The sequence below is a fragment of the Augochlora pura genome, chromosome 6, assembly GCF_028453695.1.
Source record: "Augochlora pura isolate Apur16 chromosome 6, APUR_v2.2.1, whole genome shotgun sequence".
NCBI classification, from domain to species: domain Eukaryota; kingdom Metazoa; phylum Arthropoda; class Insecta; order Hymenoptera; family Halictidae; genus Augochlora; species Augochlora pura.
The window spans coordinates 13,912,496-13,935,344 of record NC_135777.1 but is presented as its reverse complement, the minus strand read 5'-3'; the positions used below and the strand labels follow the sequence as shown (position 1 = coordinate 13,935,344).

The following is a 22,849-nucleotide window of genomic DNA, read 5'->3' as shown; positions in this document are numbered from 1 at the left end:
ATTCTATACGACAAAAAGTTGCTACTGAAAGTTTAAACTCAAATCTAGACTAACTTTGACACTATCGCCGCCGACATGTCTCGCCGAGTCTCGCGATTCTAGAACTACAAATCTGCTGCGTGGCTGTTGCGCGTAGATTTCGAGCGAGCTAGGCACAAGTTTTCGTGCGTAAGAGTGCCCGGATTATTCACGACGCGAAATCAGATCGTTATCTCTGAGCGGCGCACCTGGAACGGAAAGTATTCGTTACGGAAGGGGCCCGCATGGTGCCTCTCCTTGAAAGTGAACGAGGCGAGGCAAGGTGCGCGGCGCGAGCCAAGGCAGGAAGCGCGAGTGATCGAAGCGGCGGCGAAGAGTGGAAAGGAGCATTCGCGAGAGTGCCGCGTTTACCTTTGCGGAATTATCGCGTCGCCTAGATTCAAAGGGCCCGGGACGTTAACGAATCACCGTCGTCGAAAGAAATGATTAATCGTGACCGTAGCCCGTGGTAAACCGAGGCCGGGGCACAAAGGGGTAATCGCGGGCGTCGTAAATTCAAGGTGATTGTCCGGCGATCGAAGGGGACACGCGAGCGGATAATTAAAAAGCTCTCGGCGCGTGGCAGCCGGCGATAATTGAACGGCGCCGATGGAGATGCGGCGCGATCGACGCCGAGGATCTTTTACGAAATCGGAGCGTGTCTAATGAAGAGTGCGCGACGCCACGCGACCAGGAAAAGTGGGCCAAAGAAAGAACGGAAGGAAAGAAACGTGTTCCGATCCCGGGAAAAGAGGAGGATTCCAGAGAGGAGAGGAGAGGAGAGGAGAGGCCGTCGGGCGTGGAAGAACGATAACTTTCACCCTTGACGTTCAGAAGGGTGGAAAACCGTCGGAGATAGAGGACGGGGGAAGCGGAGGGAAACGGAGAGAGGAGAAGGGTACGGGGATTGGTTCGTTAATGTTATCGGCCGGTAGCGTGATGCGAAACATAAAGCATCGTGGCCTTCTTGAGTTTCGTTTCTCTTTGTGCCGCTGAATTTATGGCAAGCCTGATCCTGTCGCGTGAGCGAAAAAGAAAGGGGAGGAAAGCCGGAGAGCGCGTGATACGCGTCCGTGTTCGGTTCATTCGTTTCCGCGGAAAATCGTCACGCGAGTCTTTATTTCGTTTTCCCTGTTACAAGGGGAACAGGGCGCAGCGTGACCATTGTAGCTTTTTTTTACAGAGAAACCAGTCGGAAATACGGGATAACATCTTTCTAAGCCATTCGATGCATTATGCCCAGGCATACTGTTCAAGGAGAACGTGTCTTTTATGATCAGGCACGCAGGTATCGTTTGTATAATTAAACGAACCGCAAAATGCCGCAGCTACTTTTGGATTCTCAAACTGCGGTGAAGGATACTGAATCATATGCACCGTGAAACAACTCGTTCCAACGCTCAAGTTATGGGCTCTATAAAAAATTGAATCCAAATAATTCATTGATGATTGTAGCACGTAAAAGTCACATTTTCGGTTTTCAGAACAAAGAGCATGGTCACTTTATTGAGGAGAAAAATTTCCCAGTATAGACAAGATCTTTTCTCTTTCTGTCGCAGTCTTCGCGTTTATCATCACTGGGCAACCGTTAGACACGTGTAGCGGACAGATTTTCTTTGGAAGGCGAAATGTTACGCGCGAGAGCCGTGACCAGAGATTGTTCTTGCTACCAAGGAATTTTGAAATTCGTTGACGAGACCGCGACAAGATCTTCCGACAGGCTCCGCTACGTAAGAAGCGCGTTCGGCCGCGCTTGAGAGGCTCTTTGATGTCCCATAGAGCGGCCCGACCTCGCTGAAACATTCACGAGGCAACTGCTGTTCGTCGGTTAGCTATTCATGGTGTATTCGCGGCGAGCATGGTCTCCTGAACCAGAAGCTGGCAGAGAAACCGTGACCGCGCGGTGACTTTCATAAGGCTTTATTACAAGTCGCTCGCGAGGCCTGTGTGGTCGTTGCCGAATCGAGCGAGGGCGAGCGAACGAGTGCTTAAGCACTGACGACAGTTTGAGAGATCCTCCCGGCATCCCGTTTGCGGCTAATGTACCCACTCCTCGCCCTTCGGCCCTCCCTGCGTCCTTTTCTTCTCGAGCCGCGACTTCCTCGCCGCGGGAAATCCGCGTTCCGAGAAACGTTTCTGCGTTTCCCTCTCGGCGTTCTTTTCATACGTTCTCCCCTTTCTCTCTCTCTCTCTCTCTCTCTCTCTCTCTCTCTCTTGGTTCTCTTCCCTCTCGACGCCAGATGCTACTAACTGCGCCCTCCTCTGATGAGATCCTCGTCTCCGCTCGGGCTGCCCGGCTTTCTTCCACCCTGGGCGGCTTTCTACTCAGAGCCGTCTTCGCGAGCAAGGGCTGAATTCTGACGCGACTCTTCAACCCAGACCGGATCGAACGTCTCGCGCGTTCGAAGCGCCCCACGTTCTTCATTCTGCTCCGAGGCAATCCTTGCTTATACGTCATCCCACGAGTTGCCTTTCATTATACGATTGAAAGGCTGCCGACACGAAGCATTACGAAATCGGACGAAACAGGGGAACTCGAATTTTCGGCTTCATCGACTTTTCGTCGGAAATTCTTGAAATTGCAACCATGCGTTCGTACATGTCGTATATCGTACTGATCCTTTTTCCAATATTCTCGCATGTAATTCTGAGGCAGGGCTTACTAGGTAATCATTGAAAATGGGTGGAACGACCCTACCAGTCCCTCCCGATACATGCATACCAAAATAACGCACAGTTATCTAATTACTAGACTACGAATTTTATGCATCTAATGCAACGATCAGTAGTCGAAATATAAAGCTATAAAGACGAGATAAAGGAATTTTAAAATGCTGATACGTTATTTTGAATACATTGACATTATCAAAAAAAGAAATACATTGTTACCTAACTTCCGTTTTTTACAGTTTACATAGATTTTATTTTGCATAAAGATTCGCAGGAAGTTATGCACTACTTCTCTCTACCATAACATATATGTATTAAATGAACTGTTAAGCGAAATGTTTTTTTGAAAATACATATGAATGCGAACAAGTAGTCTACTACTTGTCCGGTAGTAGAGAAAGTGGAGAAAGAACTGTGGAGAATTGAGTATTATTGAAAGAGTGTACTATAGAACGTTGTATGGGACGAATTGCTTTATTCGCACCATTTTTGGCGGCTAAACTTGTACGTAGTTCAATTGCCATCGGTCACCTAAACCAATGACGGGATTCTATCTCATTACAGTGAGTAGCGTTGAGAAGCATGTTGTCAGATACGCGTGCACGCCCCCCCCCGGGAGCGAGCGAGGCTTCAAAGAGAGACGGTTCCCGGGGAAATTGCAATTTTCCGGCGTGGGCAGACTCGCGGAAACGCGGCACCGGCTAATTCGGAAAGCAGTGGGAGAGAGGGAAGGAGGAAGAGAGAGAGAGAGAGAGAGAGAGACGAGGCCCGATACGCGACGCCGCAGCCGTGATTTAAGTCTCCCCGGAATTAGCAGGGTAGCCCCATTAAGCTGGCCCGAGTCGGCCAGCTCCTCTCGTTGACTCGGTTCGCGGCCTGGTGCGGCGTAGAAACCGGCTGAAAAGTATTCCGTGGTTGACCCCCGGGACACAGTATGAATTGCTCTTAAAGCCGAGCCTCGACCCGTATATTAACCTCTGTTTTAATTAATCACCCGGCGGTGCGCGGCGACGCCCGTGCTCGCCGTACGGAACGCGCCTGTGCGCGCACAAGGCCGAATTTCGCGGCCGTTATTGCCCGGCCCGGAATTCCGTCGCTCAAACTACCCTCCTCCACCTTCTCCACCACCACCACCACCACCACCTCCTCCTCCACCTCGTGCTGCTGCTGCTGCAGTTCTGCACAGCCTTCGCGCTGAAATTTATTCCGCGCCGGAAACTGTTTATGCAATAAGGGCGCCGATCAAATAACATGAGTATTTATCGCGCCGGTTAACGAGAGAACGATCCATCGTCCGCTCCATAATTGACACGAAACGCGCCGACTGCTGCTTGTCGGAGCATCCGCGTTGCAGCACCATTTTTCCTACCCCAAAGGGCCTGTCCGCGTCGGACAGCTGACGCATTCAACGTTTTTCTTCCTAACGATCTGCGAAAAGCTGCGACGCTGAAACATTGCAATCGCTTTCGTTGCTCTCTTTACTATCTGGAGCAGTCGATCAAAGCATGTTTTCGATGTATCCAGTTACACGTCGAAACCGTCATGGAGTTTACATAATAGGATGGACTCTACATAATTTCGCTAACTGGGATAGATACTCGATTTCTTCGCTCTGAATTAAAAATGTATATATTGGAAATGGGTGTTTAAATACATTTAAACTAAGGTGTAGTTTTAAATAAAAGAAACGTTATTTTACGGTGCGTGAGGAAGCTCTTTTCTATGCAGATGCTTTTCCACGACTGACCGTGGCCTTTCCGGAACCCCAAAAAGAAAACTCGGGTCCCCTCGTAATTCGAAACTGTTGTGCTTGTGCCTCACAAGGCCAAGCACTTATACGAGGTGTATATTTTCCTATCTTAATTTCTATCGCTTCTAAGAACATTGATTTGTTTTTGTCCATGCACAAATATCGTATTGTGGGTAATACGTAATATTCCAATAGTATAGAATAAATTGGTGATTTCTATTTTTATTACGTTTACCTATCAACATATTAGATTCAGAAATAGGTGTCAATTTATGTATAAAACTTTACTTTTTCTATACATTTTTAATCCGGGAGCACGATAATTGGGACATCTAGTTGAAAAAGTGGCGATTTTCCTAGAAGAACTTGAATCTTATCTACGCCAGAATCAGTAAATTAAAATATTTTCTTACCAAAGAGAAGGGAAGACGTGCAATAGAAAGTAGATGGAATAAATTGGGATAGAGTAGATAGAGTAGATTAGGGTAAAATGTGCGGAAACATAAATGGGTGCGCAAGGAGCGGTATGAGGATAAGGAAGATTTCGAATAATAAGCCAAGTGTATAAGTAAATAAATATATAAATATTTGCCTGCAAAGCATGGATACGATCGAAGCCGCGAGTACATCCGTTTCCGCATCAACCGCAATGTTCTCGCTGAAGTAACGCCCAGTGCGTTGACGCAGTTGTTGGTCCCCCTAATCCTCGGCCGGAGGGCGTTTAATCCCTCTCGACCGTCCAGGAATTAATTCCCTCCCTCTGCGAGGGAAGTTTCGGTCCTCGAAGGCGAGGCTCGAGGAAATACGAGCGCGTCGGTCCGCGACACGCGCTTATCAATCTTTGACGGATCAGGAGGGGCTCGGAGGCGCCGCTTAAGTCCACGGTATCCATTAAACTCTCGTCAGCCGTGGCACTGCGTGTCGGCTATGGACTTGAGCAACTTTGATGGAACTTTTCCTCCTCCCAGGAAAATTAGATGACGTGAAAGTAGTTCGTGTGCCCTACGCTCGGGACGTTGCTCGGAACGTTGCTCGTCCCGGCACGGTGTCGGCTGACGCTCGGATTATGAATATTTCATTTTCTTTTTTTGCGAAACACCGACGCCGGCCGTCGTTCAGAGGTCGTTCATTGTCGAGAAGTCGCGGTGGTTCGGCGTCTCGCCGGGTCGCCGCAACCAGAGTGGAAGAGTTTTTCGAAGGAGGTGCGACCAGTTAATTAATGTCTCCTATTTTTCTTTGCAGCTCTCGGAGCTCGAGCAGCGGGTGCTGGAAGCGGAGGGCCGCGCCGACGAGGCGGAGGACAAGGTGAGAATAAATTATAATCGCGGTTCTATAATAGCGATCGAGCGGCGCTTTCGCAAGGCGGCGAACGATTTTCCACGATCGCGCGGCGTCCTCTCCGCGCCGTTGAACGCCGATCGAACGAAAGCGGATCGATGCACCGCGCCGTTAAACCGGGTTGCGACACCGTTCCAGATCGTCCGGTCGATTCGCTCTAAGCAATTACGTCGACTCGCAATTAACGGGACACCGGTATCGTTAGTTAACGCTCGGCCAACCGGCCCGCAGACATCAAGGATAAATAATTAATTTAGCGAGTGGTAACGACGCTCCCCGCGAGAGAACACCTCCGGTTTAAAGACTCGGCCGAGGCGCGCGCGAGCCAGGTGTCCCATTAAATCGTCTTTCATTGCGTCGCTTTCGAAAACCCATTCGCGTTTCACTGTTTCCAATTAGAACGTTGATTCGCGAAACATTTCCTCCGGCGGGATCTCGCGGAACGTATCTCGTCTGATCGGATCTAATAAACCGGCCGCGCTTTAAAAGAGCAGTTAAGATTGCACCCCTAATCGATTCTATGGCGTACTCGATGAACTCCTCCCGCGCTGATAAAAACGGGAACGAGGCTCCGCGTGAATCGATACTGCGTTACCGACCCTTTGAAAAATCAGAAACTGTACCCTCCGGTGAGCTGTCACCCCTTACCGACTGCCACCCTGCTTTCCCACGCGCGGCACACCCTCGAATCTACCACCTACCGTCCGTGGGCAGTCGCATTCCCTTCTTGCCTTTGGTGCCCGCCGCGTTGGATGATCATTGCGTTACCTTCATACTTCTCCGGGTTTTACTTCTCATTCTGCAATTGTGACAAATGCAAAGTTTCACTCCGCGGAATGAAAGGACAACTAGAAAATCGAGATCTCTGCCGACATTTACGGTGAAATGAGACTCGAGCGACCATTATTCGAAAAGGAACGAACGAATCTCCAGGGCAAGTTACCCACGGGCTAGAGGATTTTTGCAAAAGCTCCGTCGGTACTCTCACGATATCGTGGATGTCAGGGCGCATGTTGGTTCCCATTGATTTTTGCCGAGGCGCGAGAAAGACGGGCGACCAAGACGGGAGAAAGACGGCCAGCTGGCTGCTCCGGAGAGGAGAGACCGAGGGCCGAGAGGACAGAGAGAGGAGCGACAATATGGCCGAGCAGCCGGCCGGCAGGACCGTCGTTTTGTTATGACCTCGAAATTCGACGGTGAAGTCGTCCGGCGTTGGTGAACCACGTGCATCCGCGGGCCGGCTCGCGCGTCCGCGAGTACTCGTAACATCGTCTTCGTGGCCTCGATCCGTCGATCCTCGCCAGTCTCGATCGCGGGAACGATCGAGGGGCTGATCAGCTCGGACGCGACGTCGACATTCGAACCACCGCGACTCGAGAATTATGGATCCCTGCAGGTGACATCGATGAAAGGTAAACCTAAACTCGCCCTGTTGCCTCGTATTCTTGCGATCGATCCTCTCCCGATGCGATTAACGTCTCGCGAACCGGTTGAATCTTTAATGGCCCCTCCGAGGGCTCTGCGGCTCGAACACGTCACAAGCTGCTTGTCATCTAGGCCGAGTTTAGTCGGCGCATTTAGGCTCGCTTGCTGCTATCTCCGACTTCCAAGATTCACCGGGTAAATGATCTCACACAGTCCTTTCATACCGAGCTTCGATGCTTTTCTCTCTCGCTTGATCGTGTATCGTGGGATCGACCGTATCAGTTAATTGGATACCGATCGTAGGCTGTCGGGGAAAACGACGGATCGACGATCTCGGGAAACGATCGACAAACGCGTCCTCGCGGCTCGGCGAAAGGGCGAAACGGATCTACGGTTCGCGGGGCGGCTTAACGACCCGCTTTGACGAGAGGTGTCGCGTATAGAATTGGCCGGCAGCCAATTCATGAGTAATCCGCGTTTCCCGTGAGCACCCGCTCAACGAACAAAATAAAGGCGCAGCGCAGACGATCCTTGCACGCTCTCCGCGCGACTCCTTTAAATATTTCAAAGCCGCTGCGGCGGTAGTCTCGCCCCGATGTTGCTCTTTCGCGTCGCCCTTCGCGACCCTGACGGGAACCCTCTTTTTATAAATCGATCCGTTTGTCGAGCGCCTTTTATCGAGCAGTCATACATAGTTCCCTCTAATTATATCATTTGAAAATGCCCCAGCCCCCTTTGACTTTGTTACGAACCCATCGATGCGTCGCGCAACTTTTCTCTTTGAAAACAATAATGGCTTTAGACCAACTTTCTCTTGCAATCTATAAACGTCTTTATACCTATAACTATCTTTGTCCGTATCCTTTGATCGCGTTCTAATTGAAACAAAGATCGACTCGATCCAAGACTGGACGATCCAGTGGATCGTCCGCTAATTTCGTAATGCGGGCTGATCGTGTGCGTCGCCGACGATCCAGCCAATTTGTTGATCCGCTTCTCACGCGTTCGCCGGTCGTTGATCCATTTAGCCTCCGCCGCAGCCGCGTGGTCGTCAGATGTCTCTCTTTTTTTCCTGCGGCTGCCCCATCCCCCGAAGAATCGCGCGGCTGAATGGCTGTTTCTGGGTATACGTGCACGTGAACGGACCCGTTTTGGCGGGAAGCCAGCCCACGGCTCGACGCCGCTAGGGCGAGGAGGACCGGTCTTTGTCGCGTGCAGGCGCACGTGCGTCGGTCCAGCCTAAAAAGATAAAGGGACCGGTCTTGTGTCTGACTCTCGCGGCAATCGACCCGTTCATCCTTTCTCCGATGACTAAAGCCGCCTTCTGCGCGGCTACACCGAGACAATTAACGTCGGCCACCGCAAAAGTTCCCCGAAGCTCAAACACTACAGAAACTTTCAAGTTTACGATATTAATCGCTGGTGGATCTTCCGATGAAGAATGCCGACCGAAAGCTGCAACTATCTCGCAGCAGAGTTTCGGGTAGGGCTGATCTCTCCCGCGCAAGATACTCGCCTAGGTCGTTGAATCTTCCTCGCACCCGATAATCGCCGATTATCCCCCCCGGGCCCAGGACGATAAACCCAGAAAGCTGTGGGAGCAAGATAAACCGGGAACGTGGAATCCGACGTGCGGCTCGAGGGAATTCAATTATCCCGTGACGGAGCTATTTCTGGTTTCGCATCGCTTTGCTTTCAAGCCTGCGCTCCGGTAGAGACGTTCGTCGAATCGATAAATCTCGAGACGCGGTTCAAAAATCGCCGGTCACGTTCGACGCCGCGTTGAACCGCGGGTTCGGGTCGTCGTCCTCCTCGTCGCCGGAGTGGAGAGCAACGAGCCTCTCCCCATTCTCTGCCGAGAGAGGGAACTTGTCTTCGGTCTCCGCGTCGGAGGAAATCGTGGTCGCGACGGAGGACGGGGCGCAGCGCAGGCCTGCGAGAGAGATCGATGAGTCCGATGAACGCCGGTCCTCGTCTCCTAACGGCGATCTTGCTCTTGTCCTGGCTCTCCCCGCGTAGGGATCCTAGAGGGAGGATGGTTTGAAGGTGGTCGGGGGTAGCAGCGACAGTTTCGCAGTCCGTGTGCCGGCTGTCAGCCCGGTCGGCTCGCTTTGGGGTGGCGCGTGCACACAGGAGTCCGCCAGGACCTCTACGTATTCTGCCATTGGCCGCGAGCCAACGTGACTCATCGCCTCTGGGAAACGGCGAGAGAAAGAGAGAGAGAGAGAGAGAGAGAGAGAAAGAAAAAGAGAGAGAGAGAGAGAGAGTTTACGTGCATCGGTTGTTCCGTTTCGTTCAGTTCTGTTCGACCTACGGCACCGCGCGTACCCTGCTCTTCTCCTACGTCTTCTACACCGTAAAAGAACAGGGGAAAACCGAAGCGTCGCGAGACCGCGGCCGGCTGCTGGGAGTGTCCTCGAGGCTCGGCGGAGTGTCCTCGAGGGAGAGAAGCCACGCGGCGAAGGGTTTAAAGGGATCCTCCGGCACTCGGAAGCCACGGATCGGCTATCATGGCCACTCGTAGCCTCGGTAAGCCTCGAGTAGTCCGTCTCTCGTCCCCCGGGGAAAACTGGATCAACCAGGAATCCGTGTGCACGCGGTTTAAAGGCGCGACGACCATGCTTCGCGAGTCTCGTGCGCTCGTTGCACCCTCCAAGGGGGTGGTGGCGACATGGCCGCTCGACGCCGCTCGACGCCGCTCGACGCCGCTCGACGACGCTGCACGTGGCGAACCGTGCTTTCGTACGTCTCCTCTCCTCCAAGACTTCAGCTGCCAGCCTTCCACGAACCTTCGGGGAACGTGAAATTATCGTTCGTCGGCCAATCTTCCCTCCAGAGCCTCGTCGTCGAACGACGTGCTGACTAGTTCATTAATTAACGAAGCCCGAGTAGTGAGCCGAGACTCCCAAGGCTGGCGTTCATAGGGTTCTCAGTTGGGAATCGGAGTCCCCTTAGGGATAAATTACTCGACGATTCTTCCGAAGGGTATCGGTTCATGATTCCACCTCCTTCCTCTTTGAGACCTGGTTGGTGGTAGTTTCTTCCCGAAGAAATTGTGTCATCAACATTCGTCGATCTGATCACACTTCTCGATGAAGCGAATAGGAAGCTACAATTGTACGTGCAGTTGCGTCCTCGGAGTCCTCGCAGTTGTTTCTTTCCAAAAGTATTGCTTCGACTAGGGTTTAATTCGATTTTTACACGAAACTCGTCGCCGTTGGAACGGCATACCTTAACGCTCTCAATCGGGAAAGAAGACAAGCCCTTTCCCTAAACCATAGTCTGACATCGGGGTCAAATCTAGCAACGTCTATTCGTCCAGGAAGCCAGCGACGAAGCCAAAGCATTCACGCTAAAGCATCGCTAGCCTCTCTACCTAACCCTTCCAACGGCGGTCTCTCCTTTAAATACCCGGAAACCCAATGAAACAGTGAGCGAGGAGAGCGTCGCTTCGGCGGTGCGGCTCTGGAGGGGGTTGTTCCTGGAGAGCTCGTGGGAAAGAACGGCAATGAACGTGAAAACGAGCGGGTACGCGAGGGTGATCGATATAACTCGCGGCGAGAGCACATGCAGGCCAGGGGTCGGGAGGAAAACACTCGGCCATAGGATTTCCCCGTGCGCGTATTGATTTTCTCGATACCGCTCTCCCCTTTTGGTAGTGGACGTGGCTCGGCAGCGTGCACGTCGTCGTCGCTTACGTACGCTCTACGTACGGTTCGCAACGGTGTGCGTGTCGGTGAACGTGATATCGATTTTTGACAGCTGCTGCGAAACGAGAACCGTCGGCCGGCGGCGCAGCGTCGTGTGTCGGAGAGAAAAAGGGGTGCACGAGGGGTTCTGTGTGCCCCGTCGCCTAACCCCGCGCGATCACGCGTTTTCGACGGACGCTTGTTTATTCGGTGTCGCTGTCGCTGTCGCTGTCGCTGGCACGCCGCGATGACGCGCGTGCTCCTCGCGTTTTGAGTCGAGAAACGTCGACGGTTCTGCGCTCTCGAGGATCGTTCACGCGGTCCGCGCCATGGAAATCCGATGACCGAGGCTAATCCTAGAAAGCCTCTGGGACTCGCGCAAAATCGTCTCACGGTAGCCAAGTTCGACGGAGATCCGCGCCTCGACGCATTGACATCGAGACGTCCAGTTCCGTACCGCCGTTCTCCCGTTGACGAACGAATCTCCATCGCGAACGTGCCAGACGTCGATGCGTTGAGTTGTGCTGGTGTTGGAGCGATAGTAGGTTACACTGGGATGATGCTGTTTCGTGTTTGCCGTAGGTACGGATGATGGAGGAGCGGCTAGTGAAGGGTGAATACTGCTTGAGCACATCCGGCGTTGGTTCTCCACCACATTCGCTGCCGTCGACTTCCGGTACGCAGAATGACAAGATCGAGGACGTCCACTGCGCCTGCATATCCAAGCTAGAGACACAGGTCGAGGAACAGGTGAGACTTGCTTCTTAAAAGCGCCAGTAACGTCGAGTAGCAGCTGACTAGCGTCGCCACTGAATGTACTTCGGCCTGTTTGCCTTTACTCGCTTTAACAATCTCATCGCGGTGTTGACTTTGCAAGAACGGTGGTGTTCGCAAAAGATAGGTTTCGCGGTATCGCGTAGATAAGCGGCGTCGCAGTAGAACTGATTAATAATTGCTCGCAGAGGCAGCTCCGACTTCAAGACGCGAGGCAGGTCGAGGCGAAAGCCGCTAGGATTAAGGAATGGGTGACCAATAAGCTGCGGGAGTTGGAGCAGCAGAACCAGCATCTGCGGGAACAGAACAACAAGTGCAACCAGCAGCTGGAGCTCCTGAGGAACCACATAACGAACATCGGCTTGAAACCACCTGTGAGTGTTCCCATACGGGTAGATCCCCGACAGCTGACGCACCATGTCCCGTCGCGGTGCGTGCGAGACCCTCGTTAGACGAACCTTCATGTGCCGGGTGTCCACTATCGCGTGACGTTTCTGTCCATTTCGGATTCTTTTTGCTCGACAAAAATTCAGTTTCGTAGATCCCGCGAGGAAGATAGATCGCCGGAACACCGGTCCGACTCGGGCTCGCGAGAAAATATGTAAAGGGACTCCGCAATGTTCGTAACATTTCTGTGAACTCGATTGACGATTCAAGTGTTCTACATCGCTTTATTTAAAATTGTTCTAATAATCGTAAGTTTCTCGTACGAATTGACTGGACGAGTTTCTTAGTACAAATACACATTGCGATAAGCATATCAAGCCGTCTAAATGATAGTCTTGTAATTTTTATAAAGCGACACGTATGTCGGGCATCGTTAGGGCCCGATAGATTTAGTGTTCCTTAAACAATTAAACCTGTAATCGCCGTATTAATTGAGTGATTGACGTTGCGACATTTCAGGCACCGACGAGAGCATCGCTGTCCCTGGAGGTGGATCCCACGTTGCGCAGACGATCGGAGAGCCTAGAAGCAACGCCGCAGGCGGTTCCGGAAAACGTGCAGACTGCGGTGGCGGAGCCTCAAACGGGCACCAAGCACCGAAGACACCTGTCCGCTTGCGGGACCATCCAGCGCGGGATCCCGACCACCAACATGGACTCGAAGTAGAATCCTTTTCCCGTGACCGCGACACGCTTCTTTTCTTGCTTGGCGATCGCTTCAGCTGCCTTAATAGCCGGCGCGGCACATAATGCTCTCTCGTGTAAATGTATTTCGATTCTCCTTGGGAGGTCTCACGACGTGATAGCGGCGCCCGACTCTCGAAACTGTGGTACCCTGTAACGTCCTGAGACTTCCTGCGGGGATCTGTCAACCCGTGCACTCTTCTCGACGATGTCACTGTGACAGCGGATCGAAATCGATTGAACGCTTCCGAGGCTGCTCCGCGCTATCACGATTCACTTTTTCCTCTCGGATCGACGCGAGAGCCGAGGAAGAAACGGCCCTTGGACATTCAATTGATTTCGAACCGACCGCTACAGCTTCCTCTTTCTTTTCCGAATGATCTCTCTCTCTCTCGCTTGTCCGGCGTTATTTAAAAGCGCTAACGCTGATCGCAACCAGGCTGGTTCAATTAGTCCTGTGCTTTATGCTTGCCGTTTCGTTTTCCGCCACAGCCTTCTATCCGAGGAGCTTGCTGCTGCTGTCGAGAACCTGGTGATGCTTCCGAATATCCCTGGAGTCTCGGAGACCAGCAGGGACAGCGGTAGTTCCGAGGCTGTACACGATTATGCCGAGATCTACACGCCGAGCAGAGAGGGCATGAATTGGACGCAGAGCGCGCAGGGACCTCGACCTCCAACGCCGCCGTTGCACCGGTTTCCGAGCTGGGAGGCCAAGATATATCAGGTACAAAGATGCTGTTACAGTACTGCCAGCATAAGATAGAATAACCGCATCTCGCTCGTTTGGTGGTTGAGCGTCCACAGACCCGATAGATAACGCGTTTTTTTTTTATACTTGTCTCGGGACAAGAAAACCGAGACGTGACGACTGAAGACGCACGTCACTGGCGATAGTACACGTTCCGTTTGGTAGCAACAGATAACGTAGATAAATTAGCAGAGATCTTCGCGAGAATGTAACTATGAGTCACACCTGTTGTCGAATTCTCGGGGGACGGAATAGATCGGCCGCGGATTCCAAAGCGAATGAGCGATGCAGCCGAGCGTGCGCGCCAAGTTGTTGCAATTTGTAACGAAAGAAACTCGCCGATTCCGTAGGTAGCCGATGGCGGGCTTGGCATCGGTCCACCGACCAACGAGGAATCCGCGCCTTCCACGATGACCAACACGACCAGCTCGTCGAAACATTCCCAGGCAACAGGACACAACTTGACTGCGCACAATTCCCAAGGCTACTGCGATATTTCGGTTCCAGTGTACGCGACGGTCAAGGGTAGGTTTCTCTTCTTCGAATCGAGCTCGCCATCGTCGGAGCTTGAGTCTCAACGATGCTCTTATGTTTCAGGGCGGGCTAGTCAGATTAGGTCGATGCCTTTCGGCGATAGTTCCGACGACAGCTCGGACGGCGAGGATCATCCGAACCAGACCGAGACGAACACCAGAATTACCAACAGTTCCTCGGATAACACGGACTCGTCGCTCGGCAGCGGAAGCAGTCCCTCGAAGAGTGTCAAGACCACCAGCAGCCTGAGTCCTGCCAAGAGGAGCTCTAGTGGATCGCCCAGCAAAAGTGTGAAACGCGGTAAGTGTGAAACGCGTGATAATAACCACGGAGTCTCTAATTCTCCTTGATGGTATCTGACAACACGAAGATTGGCTCTCACTATAACATTTGCAGACACCTCGCTGGAATCCGGCTTGTCGGAAGACTACGCGATACCACCGGACGCTTTAAGCTCAACTTCCCTGGAGTCCAGCATGCCTAGTCTCCTAATGCGGGTTTCCGGCGACAGTCCAAAGCGGCAGGAGTCGCTGGAGAAGACTGGTCACTTGGCGAAACTCGGAGGGAAGTTGAAAACGTGGCGGAAGAGGTGGTTTGTGCTGAAGAACGGGGTGCTAACTTATTGGAAGAGTCAAAACGACGTGAACAGGAAACCTCAGGGTCAGATCGTGTTGGACGAAGTGTGCAGGTAATCATCCGGCAATCGTCTAGCAGTTTGTCTTGGGTTTACGAGCGAATGTACGAAATACTCTGATTTCTCGATAGGATAAACAGGGCAGAAGGTGCCGCTACATTCGAAATAGCTACCGGCAAGAAGACCTACTACCTAACCGCGGATTGTATTGCGACAATGGAGGATTGGATCAGGGTTCTACAGAATGTACAGAGGCGGAACGCGACTAAACTCCTGCTCAGCAAAGAAGATAACAAGCCGACGATACAGGGCTGGCTGACCAAGGTGAAGAACGGGCACGCAAAGAAGTGCTGGTGCGTCCTCATTGGAAAAATGTTCCTTTACTTTAAGTGCCCTAACGATACGGTGAGTCCTCTACTTTCTTGAATCTGTGACTCGTTGGGTTGCCCAGTTCATTGAACGAAATACGTTTTTTATTAGAATCCTATTGGACAAATAAACATGAGGGACGCGAGGGTAGAGGAGGTCGAGCACGTGTCCGACAGCGACAGCGAGGAAAGAGACGCCGAGTGTCCCCACGAGAGGACCATCGGCATCTTTCCCACCCACCAAGGCCCTACCTATTTGCTGATGCCTCATAAACAAGATAAAGACAACTGGTTGTATCATTTGACGGTGGTCTCTGGAGGCGGGCCCAGCGCCGGGACTCAATACGAGCAGCTAGTGCAAAGACTGATGGAAACCGATGGAGACTCTAGTTGCGTTCTTTGGAGACATCCATTGTTGCTCCATACAAAAGAGAACATCACTAGTCCATTAACCAGCTTGACGTCCGAGGCCTTGCAGTCAGAGGCTATCAAGCTATTCAAGGTTTCTATGGCGACTTTTAAACGAGATCTATTTTTCTCACAAGACACTGACCAAACGTTTCTTTTATAGGCATGTCAGTTGTTCATGTCGGTGGCCGTGGAGCAAGCAGGCATAGATTATCATGTGGTACTAGCGCAAAATGCGTTGCAGCAATGCTTAGACCAGCCTGAGCTGCAATCTGAATTCATATGTGCACTGGTAAAGCAGACAAGTCGTCACACGCAACACCGTTTGGGCGTACAGGTAAAAAAGGCCGCCAGACTTGTGTCGCTGGGTACTGCGCGCGTTGTAAGTCCTGCTTATTGTTTAACAAACACTCTGAACCCTGTACCATTTTCACAACCAACGGTCTATGCGCACTATCAAGAAACAAAAATGTATCTGTCAATTTCGAACACGTGCACCTTCTCGCCGTTCACCAAACTTCTCGTACCCTCTGGGGTTCAGTCTGGTGAGCGTTCTATTGTATGGAGTGCTGTATTCGAAGGCTCAATTGGAATAGTAGTCTAATGACTCTAGAGTCGAATGATCTCGCGTTCGTTGATTCCGAGTCGAAGAAATGGTACATTGGGTACGCTTAGTCAAGTATTATACGGTTAATCTTGTTAATGTAGAACGGTGAACTGTTTGGTTTTGTCTTTTTCCCTGTTGTGTTTCTGTATTCTCGAGAAGACTAACTGTTGTTAATAACAACCACTTGTCGTTCGTTCGCTCGTACGTACGAACTATAATACTTGACGAAGTCCTTTTAACAAATGAGAAAGAAATTTTTAGTTTTAACATTCATTCACATTTCATTTTCATTTGCTGCTTTACGTGTGCTCTTCCTAGGCTACTCTGAAAATCGCATGCCGTTTTCTCTTCCAATTCTTCGTTGGTTCTGTTTCTTAGGCGGAACGTCAAAGTTCACTTTCTTTCTATTTTATTGCATTTCAGTTTCTACATTGTTCTCTTCTGTTCCTTTACATAATTTAAACAAATTTTGTTATTTATTTTCGATTAATTGCGTACTTTTTAATATTTATACATGAATACCCAATCACCTTACCCTGATGACCACCCTATCATGTGAGCTGAACATATTTCGACAATTTCATCTCCTTTCACAAAAACGAGAATTAATCAACAAACTAGCTGCCCCGCATCCATTCATCGATCATTCATCGATGCATCGATCACGCGGTCATGTGCCCGGTTTTTTGCGATCCGGAACGAACAGACAATTTTGAGACGATAACGGTAGAATGCCAGGTTGCCTTTGTCAAAATACGTTCTGCGGCACACACACTTGCAGAATGGTATGTTGGTGTACATAAAAAACCACACACAGATAAACATCTTTTTATAGATTGATTTTTCTTTCTGTTTCCGTAACGTTTTTTTGCTGAATAGCTGATTACGATATTCTCTGTTTTGAATGCTGCTTAGAGAACTTAGTCGTTTTGATCATGCCGGTCTCATAGACGGGACTAATTAAGGAAACCACGGAAACTAGAATCCTTGCAGATTCGAATACGTCCGTTGACAAAAAGAAGTATAATTGAAAGAGACTCTATAATACGAGATCGATAATGCGGCAGCATTTTACCGTCGATCTACGCGTGTGGAGTTTCACAAAACGATGAAAGATACCTCAAGAAATAGAAAAGAACGCGTTTCGTTCGTTGGTTTGTTTGCCAAAAAACGATCGTCGAACGAAACGCTTTCGGACGGCATCGAGAGGTAGATCTCGCCCGAAGACGAAGAACCGAGAAATCAAACAACGCTTCTCTCATCCACATTGTTCTTAATTCATTCGAATTGTTGACGGTCCATGCGTTTTTCTTTTTTTTTCTGTGATTAACACACATGGAGAGTTGATGCGTTTAACGGTCCCATTTCGATTGCTTTACATACTAACAGACGTATGATGACGTTCACGAGTGTCCCACATAGTCGAGGAAAGAAAGAATTTGGTTTACCACCCTTTTGTTGAATGAACGAGAGAGAATGATTTAGTTCTCGCGCAATTAAAAATTCAACGACCTCCGTGTAGAGGTCCGTGATCATTTTCCGATTAAGTAAACGAGAAGCGAGAGCAAGCTAAAAATTGAGCAAACGATTCGAATACGAAGACAGTGGGTGCGCGGTGGTCAATTAAAAAAAAAAAAAAGAAAGTAGTAGATTAGGTCTGGTTCGATCCAGGGATCTAGTAGTATGCCAGCATACCATTGCAGCAGCTCCTCCTCTGCGCCACGCAATCGCTGTTCACCTGCGATACGCAAAGTCCCGCGGCAAATGGCAGCGGTGAAAATGCGGACGCGCAATCGACGGCCTCCACTTCTCACAGTCCTCCGCTCACGCAGGGCCACTCTACGTCTACGATTCTGGACTGCAAAACTAACCCCGCCCAGTACGTTCTTATCCAGGGGTGGCAGCTGCTCGCCCTCGCCGTCTCGCTTTTCCTACCCAGGAACAATCGACTACTCTGGTACCTGAAGCTACACCTACAGAGAAACGCCGACACCAAGTGAGTCCCATCGTCCTCGTTAACGCTTTACTCATCGGCACTCACTTAAAAGTCCTTCAAACATACATAATTGAAGAGCGTTCAACGGCGACAGCAATTTTACTCGAGGACCATCGAGCCATCTTGAGTTTAGACTTCCAATAGCTAAGGCGTTAAATTCATTCTTCCTCGTTAACCGGAGCATTTTTATGTTTACCCTCAGAAATTAGAGAACTTGAACTATTTCTTGTTAATAATAGGACGGAATGCGGCAAGTACGCAGCATACTGCGAAAGAGCACTGGAGAGGACCCTACAGAATGGTGGCAGAGAGGTGAAACCCTCCAGGATGGAGGTCCTATCGATCCTGATGAAGAACCCTTATCACCATTCCCTGCCGCACTCGATACCGGTTCATTTTTTAAACGGAACCTACCAGGTCGTCGGTTTCGACGGCAGCACAACGATAGAGGAGTTTCTAAACACCTTGAACCAAGAGATCGGCTGTCGAGACGTTCACCAGTCTGGCTTCACATTGTTCAGCGACGACCCAATCGAGAAGGACCTGGAGCACTTTATCGACCTTCAGGCAAAGGTATTTGACGAAAGATACGTAACTGAAAGGGATCATAAGCGATAATAATCGATGCTCATCGATTTATATATTTTTTATAGTTGTGCGATATCATCTCGAAATGGGAGACTGCATTAAGGGAGAAGGGTTCAGGGAAATTCGAAAATACCAGGCTGGTGCAGCTGACGTACAAATCAAGATGTTACTGGCGACAGGCGGCTAAGATGGAGACCGACAGGGAGAGGCTTCTGCTGTGCTACCAGGTGAACCAGCAGGTTGTGCAGGGCAAGTTTCCGGTGAACCGGGAGCTTGCTTTCGAGCTAGCATCCCTAATGGCTCAGGTACTTTCTCGTTATATTTGGAATAGGTTCGAGATGATTAGAACAATGTTTCTGATGTGCCAATATTTGTAGATCGATTTCGGCGAATATAATAATGACAAAGCACGAGGGAGTGGTCCCGGAAGCAATCCTCATCATCTGGTTCTCCAGGCTCTTGACAAATTTTACCCCGTACGATACCGAACAAACATCACTACCGATCAGTTAAGGCAAGTACAATGGATAAAGAAGAGTTATTGGCATCAGTGGATGGATCTTTTAATGAGAAATAACTTTTTACACAGGGAACTGCAAGAGAGATTACAAGAAAAGTGGATCGGCTTGAAAGGTCGTAGCGTACTAGACTGTGTTCGTATATATTTAACTTGCACCAGAAAGTGGCCTTTCTTCGGAGCTACACTTTATCAAGCAAAGGTGAGCAAGAAAATAGAAAGCCTCCTTTTCTATCAAGTCATGTCAAACAAATGTATTTCTTTCCATAGTTAAAACAAGCTGAACCGATAACCGTGTGGATAGCTGTTTCCGAGGATAGTGTAACGTTACTAGAATTGCAAACGATGGCGGTCATGTGCCGCTACAATTACGCTAACATAGTTACATTCGGTGGGTGTTTAGATGACTTTATGCTTGTCGCCTGCCCTGATGAAGGAGCTGCTGAACAGAAGCTGTTGTTCGCTCTTTCAAAGCCTAAAGTACGTCGATTTTTGTTAGCTTTTGGTTCGTTCTAAGTATTCATACTTTTTTATTTTTTTACAGATTTTGGAGATAACGTTGTTGATTGCCGACTACATGAATGCTTTGGGACACGCCTTACCTGGAACACCACAAATGAACACATTAACTCGTAACGGGTCTCACAGATCGATTAAATCCACTCTCAGACCTACCACTGGTACAAATACGCTTTTTCTCACCTGTTTATTCTCATTTCTAGTTACTAATGAAATAATATTTGAATCAGGTTCGAGTTGTCTTCCAACGCAACCGGATATTTTAAAGTCAACGCCAGATCACCAAAGACCTTAAAAAGACTGGTCAATTCAATTCGGTAAAGGAAGCAAGGGAACAGATAGTCGGTTCATGAAAGTCTGATCCAGCCAAGGCACTAACTTTATACTTGAAGGGTACTACATTCTGTATTATAAAAGAGTCCTTGTGAAAGGAATACTGTGAGTAAAAAAGGGACAACGCGCGACAGCGTGTGCTGTAGTTAATTTTAGTTGCGTTTTTTGTGTAAATTAGAAAACGATGCTTACGAACGACGTACATACTTGTAAATATCCGACAGCATGCGAGGACAGAGACAAATATATGTTCACACATGCACATGGACACGCAGCATTAAACACGGAGACACTGTGTGATCCACATTACCGTAAATGTGGTTGACTGAAATCAATTGAGAAACGATTCGCAAACACTGCCTAAAAAGTAACGTTAGTATGTCTGAAGTTACATCGAATAGTTTCGTTTCGAGGGAGAGCTGAGGCGTCGCGCTGAGACTTTTTGCTACCGTATTTATATACCAAATTCGAGGAACGTGTTTAGCGTTAGACGAAAACCTACGTAACAGAAAGGGCGATGTATCGTATACTATGTATATAATTAATCAGAGTTAACTGGATGTTTAGAAGTCTAGCGAGCGATGCAGCGATGTACCTTTGTTTTTTCTACGCAAGAACATATTGAAAGGAAGATTCTTGATTCTTGCCAAAATCGACTGCAAAACAAACAGGAACGCACGCGATCGTTGTCAACTTGGGGATGAAGTGTGCAACGGATTTTTTTTTTCTTTTGAACGCAAGACATGTTTAGACGCAGCAACTGTACCTACTGTCGATGTAAGATTCTACGTTTTCGATTATGAATTGTATGATACGCGATATGTAGCTGTTTCGTTTTATTGTAGACCCCTTTTAAAGTCTTTGAGTATTTTGTAATCTGAATCGTTTGAACGACTGGTATTTGGACAGTAAGTACAGACAGTATTGAAACGTAAATCTCGTTAAAGCTCAATCGTATGGGTGAAACAGTTTATAATGGAATAACGACGAACGAACGGAGGATTACATTATTTGTCACGTTAATTTAATAACAACTAGTCTCTCATATTTTCTATTTATTTAATGTTTAAGCGAATAAGTTCGTTTTATATAAGGACACGACCAAATAGATGTAAAATGGGAACGCGATTTTTTCTTTGACGATTAGTATATCGTTCCTGCGTAATTGTATGTGCAACAACAACAACAATTTTGTACTAATCGAACACGGAGTAATCCCGTTGATACTATAGAAGTTTTGTACGCGCTTGACGTGTCCTACGTAACTAGCAAATGTCTTCCTTCTCTTTAGTAACAAGAAATAAAATAAAGCAAAGTTGAATGTAGGGCTTTCGTGCAATATGTACAAGACTTCTATATAATTTTTGTAATTCCTGGGATAGGCTGAGTATGATTGTGCCTCTCTGAGCAGAGTAGACAAAGTAAATTTTATGCACGGCTTCGTTTAGCGCATTGAAGAATTTATATAAAGAGAAGAAGAATAATGAGAAATGAAAATGAAACGATCGAACCTCAGATTACTGGGAGCAGTACAAAGATATGCAAGAACGACATTTTGTCCTTAATTTTTATAATACGCGATTATAAGAAAGAAAAAAATAATAATGCTACTATTCAGGCGCGTAGCGTCTTTGTATTATGATGCAGTAAAGTCACTGATTCTGTAAATATCACGTTAGGCTTAAGTATATAATTATAGTAGAACGAGGGAAGAGAAAAACGGACAGCCGTGAAAAATTCAAACAATCGTCATAGAAATTTCCTGCGATCATCTTTGAGCTGTCCGCGGTAATTCTACTGAGCCTACCACCTTACATTTCTATTTATTATTTATTCGCATAAAAATGACGCATAAAGGGCACGAGCGGTGTATAGCAGAAAGCATTGTACTATTGTACAGAAACAAGAAATAAACTGCTCGGATCTGCATTTTAAGAGATTATTTATTCACTTTAGGCAGTAAAAGTCTTGTTACTATAATGATTTCGTATGTGCTTCGCAGTGCATTATTTATTTTTCGTAGATTCCGCAAATAAATATTTATATATACAATCATTCTACTTCTTTTGATGTTACTGGATGAGTCAATGGTATTACTGATTTCTTTTCCAAATCTCGAGAAAGTGCCTTTCTCATGTCTGAAAGGAATGGAGGAAACATTGAGTTTGAAAATTATAAAATACTGTAAAGTGATATTAAACAATTCTATACCAAATGCATCCTCGTCTGGATCCCCATTATAATATTCTAAAACAGTTCTATAGACAATGTACCCTAACTGTTTATACATTTTGATTGCCACCTTGTTGCTGACTCTAACAAAAAGATCTACAAAATAGGCTTGTTTCCTGGAATAAAATACATTCAACAGATATTTGTAACTGTATCGTATTTGCATTAACTCACTTTTCCGAAACCTCTTCCAGAATTTTAATCAGCATTGCAGCTAGGCCTAATCTTCTATAACTAGGAGAGACTGTGAGAGCAGTTATGTGACCATGCCATTCCTCCCCATATCCCTCTGCCTTTCCCATAACTTAGATTTCAAAGTAAAGCAAATGGCTAAGATGACGTACTCATTCATGAATGTTCGTGTAAATGCAGCAAAACTTACTGTAACCCATAATTTCTCCAGTTGGTGATTCTGCCACTTGAAAATACTCAGGCCAATGGGCCAAATAATGGGTATAAAAAGAGAGTCCATACTATGGAGTTTCCGAATGTAAGGAAAACTTCGAGTTAGTAACATGTCATTTACAAGACACAAAACAATGGTCTATACACAGGGGTAAAAATACTTAAA

The 22,849-nt window shown here is 48.4% G+C and overlaps 2 protein-coding genes across 10 annotated transcripts in view; one reads left to right on the top strand and one right to left on the bottom strand.

Moving 5' to 3' along the window:
• LOC144470728 (uncharacterized protein CG43867) overlaps positions 1 to 21,988 on the top strand; it is a 147,073-nt gene extending 125,085 nt beyond the window's left edge. For 3 of the 8 annotated variants that reach the window (XM_078182207.1, XM_078182209.1, XM_078182213.1), the window contains exons 3-21: positions 5,681 to 5,743; positions 11,473 to 11,640; positions 11,853 to 12,038; positions 12,571 to 12,773; positions 13,287 to 13,518; positions 13,893 to 14,067; positions 14,140 to 14,376; positions 14,473 to 14,764; positions 14,842 to 15,115; positions 15,191 to 15,580; positions 15,650 to 15,868; positions 17,797 to 18,089; positions 18,329 to 18,662; positions 18,743 to 18,982; positions 19,055 to 19,191; positions 19,267 to 19,396; positions 19,465 to 19,674; positions 19,739 to 19,874; positions 19,944 to 21,988. In XM_078182207.1, the coding sequence (XP_078038333.1) occupies positions 5,681 to 5,743; positions 11,473 to 11,640; positions 11,853 to 12,038; positions 12,571 to 12,773; positions 13,287 to 13,518; positions 13,893 to 14,067; positions 14,140 to 14,376; positions 14,473 to 14,764; positions 14,842 to 15,115; positions 15,191 to 15,580; positions 15,650 to 15,868; positions 17,797 to 18,089; positions 18,329 to 18,662; positions 18,743 to 18,982; positions 19,055 to 19,191; positions 19,267 to 19,396; positions 19,465 to 19,674; positions 19,739 to 19,874; positions 19,944 to 20,008 (3,984 nt within the window). In that variant the 3' untranslated portion in view covers positions 20,009 to 21,988. Of the gene's footprint in view, positions 1 to 5,680; positions 5,744 to 6,902; positions 7,189 to 10,954; positions 11,285 to 11,472; positions 11,641 to 11,852; positions 12,039 to 12,570; positions 12,774 to 13,286; positions 13,519 to 13,892; positions 14,068 to 14,139; positions 14,377 to 14,472; positions 14,765 to 14,841; positions 15,116 to 15,190; positions 15,581 to 15,649; positions 15,869 to 17,796; positions 18,090 to 18,328; positions 18,663 to 18,742; positions 18,983 to 19,054; positions 19,192 to 19,266; positions 19,397 to 19,464; positions 19,675 to 19,738; positions 19,875 to 19,943 lie in introns of those variants that run through there. The other 5 variants (XM_078182212.1, XM_078182210.1, XM_078182211.1 and 2 more) reach the window with 5 other exon arrangements.
• A 56-nt stretch (positions 21,989 to 22,044) lies between these two features.
• Naa20a (N-alpha-acetyltransferase 20 A) lies at positions 22,045 to 22,849 on the bottom strand. Of its 2 annotated transcripts, none has more exons than XM_078182217.1 (4): positions 22,753 to 22,849; positions 22,453 to 22,659; positions 22,258 to 22,394; positions 22,045 to 22,184 (listed from the first exon to the last, which is right to left on the bottom strand). In XM_078182217.1, the coding sequence occupies exons 2-4, from the start codon at positions 22,578 to 22,580 to the stop codon at positions 22,099 to 22,101; spliced, it is 351 nt and encodes a 116-aa protein (XP_078038343.1). In that variant the 5' UTR covers positions 22,581 to 22,659; positions 22,753 to 22,849; the 3' UTR covers positions 22,045 to 22,098. The 2 variants fall into 2 exon arrangements, with proteins under 2 accessions (XP_078038343.1, XP_078038342.1); XM_078182216.1 differs by having other exon boundaries at positions 22,453 to 22,582; positions 22,661 to 22,843.

Excerpts from the sequence above, each read along its gene's own strand:
- Naa20a (XM_078182216.1), bottom strand. Across the intron at positions 22,395-22,452 it reads CTGGAAGAGGTTTCGGAAAA|GAAACAAGCCTATTTTGTAG; the intron begins GTGAGTTAATGC and ends ATTTTATTCCAG. Across the intron at positions 22,185-22,257 it reads TCCAGACGAGGATGCATTTG|ACATGAGAAAGGCACTTTCT; the intron begins GTATAGAATTGT and ends CATTCCTTTCAG.